A 7,421-nucleotide genomic window follows, 5' to 3' on the forward strand; every position below is an offset into this window, starting at 1 on the left:
GCTATACAAGTAAACTAAAAGGTTGCCACTACATAGGCTGTTGCACTCTAAACCTCTTCAATTCAATGTACAGCAGATAAGTGACAAAACAAACAGAAGAGACTAAAAAAGAGAGGATGGTGTAGGAAGATCTACTGTAAATATTCCATGCTGTGAGAGAAAAAACTTTTATGTCGTCTGTTATGAGAATAGCATGGTATAAATATATAGGCTACCGGTATAAACAATACGAATAAAATAGCACCATAGCAATCTAGATACCACAACAAACAGGAAGCAGCAAAAGACTAAATAGCTAACCTAAAAAATACTGCAGCAACATGATCAGCTATTGAAATTTTGAAAACTTAAGACATATATAACAAGGTTTAACAATCTCTGGTTTAAGTTTAACGAACGATCATGCATACAGGTTGCAGGAACAGACAAAAACAAAATAATTATTTATCTCAGTGTTGCCAGGTATTTTCTTGAGCACCACTTCAAAAAACAGCACAAAAGTGGCCCTTTGCAAGGCAAAGAGACTGAATATTACATCATCAAAGGATAGATAGATATCAAATGAGTATAGACGCCGATCATACAGCCTGAAAATTAAATCATACAACATCTTGTTTGAAACCAAACATATCTTCACGTTTTGTTGCTTCTCCTTTGTCAAGAGATTTGCTGAAGATGGATGGCTGATCATTTATTTTTGTAGGGATGCGAGACAAAACGTATATAAAACAAAAACGTACAGTGTCCAACGAGAGAGTGCGAAATATCGTAGTCTTAAAAACGCGTAAGAGGTCATCGAGTCTGCACTTTCTCATTCAAACAGTTATACGAAAGCAAGTACTGCGTTTTTAAATAGCAAATGCTTTTTGGTTTAGTTTCAGTGCCATCGTGTTTTTCGGTACTAATTTTTGGCCGTGTTTTTCTTTGTGCAGAGTAATTGAGACGATTGTTTTACTGTCAACGATAATTCTCTGTTGAATATTTTTTTCATTGCAAACTGCTATCGAATTAAATATTACTGCAGTCGTTGTTCAAAATCGCAAAGCATTGTGTTCTGATCACCTCTCGCCCAACATTTACAACTGTATAAATATTATAAATGATATATTGTAGCGTCCGGTTCAGTATCTCATTTACAGCACCTTTAAAAGCACTGGCGGTGGGATTCCAATTATGCAAAACTGATTCGACACCCAGCTTCAGCCGGTTATTGACAACAACGCTCACCTCTACCTAGGGTGTAGCCTAATAAATTGGGTGGGCATAATTTCTGAGGAAAGGCAAGCGAAAGAAAGGAACTGGCTACCGTACCCTACTCTCCTTAGTGCCTTAGGCTTAGTACAGAGTGGTCACAGCGAAAAAACATATATCTCCGTAGAAAAGTTGTAGGATAAAATTCTCAATCCTTCGTCTGTATGCGATGACCGAAAGAAACGCTCTTCTGGAAAAGTATTTTCACGAATTGTATTTCAGGACACAGGACAGCTACACGGGATGTTACAAGAGATAGAACGACGCGTATGTAGCCTACTATTGTAGCCTACTACGCACAAAACAACTTGTCACCACAAGACAGGTTTCTGGATACAGAACGGAAATTTCGTCTAGCTAGTACGCAACGCAGAACTGTTTAATATATCTGACCAGCTTTCTCATCGACAATTTACAAACGACGAAACTGATTGCCATATTTCAAACGCACATAAATTGCCTCTATTACGTAACAGTCAGTACGTAGGTTTGTTGTATAATTTCACACGAGTTAAATCTGGCTGATGCAATATTTTATAATTCAGAATGATGCAAGACCTCATCGTTTACAGAAATATTCCATGACGTAAGACGCCAGGTAAATTATGACCTTAAAGGTTTCATGTTTGATTTGGGGAACGATTGTCCGTAACACAGGGAGAACCTTATTTTATCATACCCGAGACGTAAATCAAGTATGGGACCACCATTACCTTTTAAGAGCATAGTCTGTGTTTGTTCACTCTAGCTGGGCTTATGGTTGGTGCTTGTAGCGGACGTCGAATTGCCTGGAGCATCCGCCCATGCTTTGATGTAGGCTAACTGTTACAGCAACATCCCGAGTACAAGCATAGTAGTGGGGAAGATCTGAGAATGATACCTTGGTTTTCTGCGATGTGAGTAATAATATTTTGATAATATCTTGATTTATCTAAAGCATTTGACACCATTGACCATAAAATATTGCTAGCTAAATTATATCATTTCGGAATAAGAGGCGTGGCCTATGATTGGTTCATGAGTTACCAGAGTAATAGAAAACAAAGAGTGGTTTTCAATGGCACACTATCTTCTAATGTTAACAACATATCTTTGGGTGTCCCACAAGGGTCTATCTTAGGCCCTCTTCTATTCCTGATTTATGTAAATGACTTTCCTAACTGCCTTCAACACGGAACTGCAATTATGTTTGCAGATGACACCACCATTATATATAAAAATAAAACCGTTTCTACGGTATATGATACGGCAAATCAAGAGTTTGTATGCATAGATCAATGGCTATCAACAAATCGATTGTCTCTAAATGTCACCAAAACCAAACATATATTATTTTCAAGTCAAGGAAGCAAGACACTATCATAGCCTACCACCCACCCTTGAATATTCGAAAAAGCAACATAGAACAAGTTGCCTCAATAAAGTTTCTGGGAATAATTGTAAACGAGCATTTGTCATGGAAATCTCATATGGAAATCTTGCTTCAAAAAATAAGATCAACACTCTGCGTGACAAAAAAAATTAAGCCTTTCCTCAGGGATATCTACAACTACGGGATTGCTAACTAGAAAATATCTATGACAGGAGCGGGCCGACGTCAAAATCACCACATTGTGAAGATACGATGCAATCAGGAGGCACTCAGTCAGTGGCGTAGCCAGGAATTTTGAAAGGGGGGGGGGGTTGACGGCCGGCGGGCGAAGCCCGACGTTGTCTTCGCGAAAGGCGACACCCAGCGGCGGGGGGTCTGGGGGAACTCCCCCAGAAAAATTTGAAAAATTACTTTGAATTTGGTGCGTTCTGAGAGCATTTTCAACAAAAATGTTGGTATAAATATTCCTGTAAAATGGTGCTGTCCAGTGGCATAGCAAAAGGATAAGATCATGTTTTCTTGGGCATTTTTCGGTAATAAAGCTAAGTCTCTATGTTTTTTCCTTGTTAATTCCTGGCTGAGATATTTGAATGTTTGGTATTGGCAAAACTCGCTCTTGTGACGTCACACGCGTGCCAAAGGGGGGGTTGTAACCCCCTAAACCCCCTTTGGCAACGCCACTGCACTCAGTCATCTATGTACAAGTACAAAAGTGTACCATGTAACTAACCGTATATTTATGGAATATTCAACTTGCGTCGGCATGTAGCCATCAGGCTAAAGAAAGCTCTACCACAAACGTTAATTATGAATACGGTAAGCAATAAGAGAAAACAAAATGGGTATGCATCGTAACAGGAGTCATAAATTCAAATTAAAACGTGTGCAGTAGATATGAAGCAATAAAACAGATAGTTTTCTTTTAGTTACACAAAATAAAGCATAAAAATACTACCCTAAAACACAATAGAGCAGTGGCGTGGTTGGAATAGCGAATACAGTAAAGACGTATAATAACCAAGCACACACAGACATTAGTGCCAAAATAAGCGTTGACAGTGACTAGCTCGTCTGCAGACTACTGATAACCGAGGAGCCTGAAAGGTGTGATAATATTGCGTAAATTCCAACTTTCATGAGCCAAACACCTGAAAGCATTCTCGCTAATGTGGATATAATGCTAGCTAAGCAAGAGCCGAAAAAGTACCGGCATCGACTGAAATCAGCTTTGAAAAGTACTTCAGTACTCCATACATGGCTCAAAATGTATTGTTGGTACCAGTAGCGGTATCGGAAAAGTACTTCCCACCTTTAATCGCAATGAATTATAACATTATGCACAAATAATACTGGATAGAAGTCTGGTGACAATCATACGCATAATACATATAGTGTGAAAAAAATGAAAAATGCAAGTTCAATACAAATGACATGTGAAGATATGTAAGCATATTTCCTACAACTTAAAATTAGCTGCTACTAGAAGCTTTTGATGTTAGTTTTCTGATTTTTCGAAGCAGTTTAGGTTGTGGTGTATCAACAGTTGGTTGACTGTTAAAACGTTTAAGCTGATTTTTTGAAAAACAATTAAAAGCACATTGCACAATTAAGTCAAAATTACAATGCCCAGTAGAACATTTTGTATTTAGTAAACTAACAAGAATCTTTGATGAGCAAAGCATCTTTTTGATTGCATCAACAAAGGCACGCTGATGACTGTTTAAAGATAAAAACTTTCTCATCATAGAAGGATCATTAATGATGGCCTGATAACACTGAGCAGCCAGTACAGTTGTCCCAAAGCAAAATTCAGACGGTTCACATAAACCTCCTCGGTTAGCCATTTCAAACAGATGCTTATGCTCATTTGGGATGGAGCTCTTCAAATCAGGCTCATCATCTCCTTTTATTAGCAACTCCTTGCAAGCACAGCACTTCGTGCGGCGTACAATGCTGCGTGCAATGTATCCGCTGACATAGTAGGCAATAGCAGCATCCGATTCTGACATATCCTCTAATACAATACCAAGAAAAAAGTCTGCAAGCCAAACCTGCTCTTCATTAACTTCACTACCATCGTCATCATTAGAAAAAATGTCAGAAATTCTTGAGGCTGCCAACAGAGTTTGCTGCTGTAGCAAACTTAAGCAACGTATTTTCTTTTCAGCCAAAAGCAGCTGCTTGACGGAAATAAAGAAATTGCCGCCATTGACCTGTATACAAAAAATGAAACTCAATATATGTAACGCACTAAAAGCAACACCAGCGAATCCTTAGCAAACCATACAGTGATCTCTAATAATACTAGTACAGAATAATATAAACTGACCTGCCTATACCAGCCAAAGCGGCCTTCAATAGGATCCGACATAACCTTGCCTGAAAGCAGATAATCAAAACCATGATTGGTTTGAAGGTAGGTGGCAAGTTCAACTACTGCTCCCATGGACTGAATGCAAGCTGTGAATGTCTCGTTGGAAAGCCCAGCCGTTCCACAAACACGCCATTCTTCAAAAATTTTTGTTGCTTCTTTCAAAAAAAGCAACCCAACATGATTTGTCTCATGGCTGATGCTTAATGGAATGAACATAGGATCTCTTTTCTTCTCTCCTAAACAAAGTACCAAAATTTTATAGGGTTATACATAGGCTCAGCTTATCTGCACTATAGTGCTTGTTTCTTTGACCTCCATAGACTGTACATACCTTTAAAACAAGTTTTAACAGACATTACTTTCCAAATGTTGGTGACAAAATTGATATATCGAGCAGTTTCTGAAAATGCTGAACAAGCTGTGCTGTAATGATCCAAGCCACGAACAGTTGATTCATTGAAAACACCTGCATGCCAAAAAATAACTAGTCAATAGTCACACAAAAATACTAGTAAAGCATTGGCATGAACACAAACACACACCTTGCACATAAATACATAAAATTTATTACCAGCTATATAGCTATAGCTTGAACATAACAAATTTACGCTATGCTGATGATACTGTTCTGTTGGCTGAATCACAAGAAGATCTTCAAGAAATAGTGGACAATGTTAACTCAATTGCCAATTGGTAAAGAATTTAATATGAAAATTAACGCTAAAAAGACCAAATCAATAATAATCTCAAAATCATCAGACACTCCAGTACTCCAAATTATAATTGACAATGAAATTATACAAAAAGTAAAATCTTTTTCCTATCTTGGACATTTAATAACTGAAGATGGGAGGTGTGACCATGGAATTTTGAGACGGATAGAAATTGCAAGAACTACATTTGGAAAAAAGAAAAAATATTTTAACCAATCAACGTTTAAAATTACCAATATCATACAATTTGCACTTGATTACATGTTCTTCAAGTTTTTGAAGAAGTTACATTGAATGCATTTTCTACCAAGTTGTACATTTGTACAATAATGCATTTATAAGAACACTAACCAAACACCTACTGAGAGCATGTAGTGGAGATGTCCGTGAAATGCTGCTTGGATTTAATGAGGATTTCTTCAGTTTGTGAGCAACCTTTAATGCCTTGTCTTCTTCCATAGCATACAGGCGAGACAAATGATGAAATTCTGCAATACATGACTGACCAAGCAGGTGCTCATGGCCAGTACAAGGGAGATGCATCCTTTTCCTTTTTGCAAAATTGTTGTAAATATTCTTCAGGTTATGAGTAAAATCAAAAAATAAAAACAGTTTTTCCTCTTTTCTCAATGGATGCTCTATGCTGTGCGAAAGCTTTCCACCACACAGATCAACAAACAATTTCCTATAAAATAAAAAGTACAGCTTAAAGTGGTGAAAATGGTATATACAGCAATAGATGTCACTTTGTTTTTAAACAATGTTTATAAAAAGTTGCAAATGCAACAGGCAAAAGTTTGAGTTTTTATTTCATTGAGATCTAAGAGACTATCGAGCATATGAGAATGAAAGCATAATAAAATATTTTATTTAAACAATTATATATATGAACAGCTTACGCAGTAAGTACCCAAACAAACTACCGGTACTATGATGTAATTAGAAAAATGTTATCTTACCTGTTACAGACATGATTGTCTGCAGATACAGCAACTACAAAAAAGATATCATTGAGTGCAAGCATCACACGTTCAAACCAACTCTTCAACAAATTAGTGTCAAGTTTTTCTACAGGAATGAGACAAACAACATCTTTGTACTTTCCACTTATTGATTGGACCATAAATGTCAATACAGTTTTTGCAGGCTGACCTTCTTCAGTTAAACCAATGAAAGAGCCACTAGTATATTCAACACGCTGAGCAGTATACACTTCGTCCATCATTAAAACGACAATTCGTTCCCGTTGACATAATTCAGATGTTCGTAATCTTAAATATTCCAAATCCAGTTTTGCAAAGTCAACAGTCATTCCAGTAGAAAGCTGACGAAGACGGCTTCGACAAGGCAATACAAAAAAATTTCGTAGTTTTTTATAAAGGGATGAACTGGTCAGTTGCCATAAAAATGCAGTAGTGGTAGTATTGGTGGAATAGCGACGAGCATTTTTTGGTACTTGGAGTAAAGATATTTGTTCTACAATAAATTTTAATAAAGGCACACATGTGTTTTCATTGCAAATGGTCAAATCTATGGATGCACATTGCTCTAGACATGATGCAGCTAACTCCAACAACTGAGTATGACTTATACTATCAAATGACTTGCTGCATAGTGATTTACATAATGCCAGTAAATTTGTAAGCTCAGAAATGGTTGTTAAACATTGAGAAGCGAAGAGATGTTTATAAACTATGCGAGGCAGGACTGC

At 37.2% G+C, this 7,421-nt stretch overlaps 1 protein-coding gene across 1 annotated transcript; it reads right to left on the bottom strand.

Moving 5' to 3' along the window:
* Positions 1-3,151: 3,151 nt before the first annotated feature.
* On the bottom strand, positions 3,152-6,833 carry LOC145777493 (uncharacterized). The gene is made up of 5 exons (XM_082588874.1): positions 6,670-6,833; positions 6,073-6,395; positions 5,329-5,463; positions 4,953-5,233; positions 3,152-4,836 (listed from the first exon to the last, which is right to left on the bottom strand). The coding sequence occupies exons 1-5, from the start codon at positions 6,831-6,833 to the stop codon at positions 4,093-4,095; spliced, it is 1,647 nt and encodes a 548-aa protein (XP_082445000.1). The 3' UTR covers positions 3,152-4,092.
* Between the last annotated feature and the right edge of the window lie 588 nt (positions 6,834-7,421).

This window comes from Aplidium turbinatum, chromosome 9 (genome assembly GCF_918807975.1).
Source record: "Aplidium turbinatum chromosome 9, kaAplTurb1.1, whole genome shotgun sequence".
Taxonomy (NCBI): Eukaryota; Metazoa; Chordata; class Ascidiacea; order Aplousobranchia; family Polyclinidae; genus Aplidium; species Aplidium turbinatum.

What these genes read in the sequence shown, in the direction of transcription:
- LOC145777493 (XM_082588874.1), bottom strand. Translation starts at nt 6,833, where the DNA reads ATGGTCCAATCAATAAGTGGAAAGTACAAAGATGTTGTTTGTCTCATT. An exon ending in GACAATCATGTCTGTAACAG is followed by an intron (nt 6,396 to 6,669) that starts GTAAGATAACAT and finishes TTTATTTTATAG; the next exon opens with GAAATTGTTTGTTGATCTGT. An exon ending in ATCTCCACTACATGCTCTCA is followed by an intron (nt 5,464 to 6,072) that starts GTAGGTGTTTGG and finishes TTTGGCATGCAG; the next exon opens with GTGTTTTCAATGAATCAACT.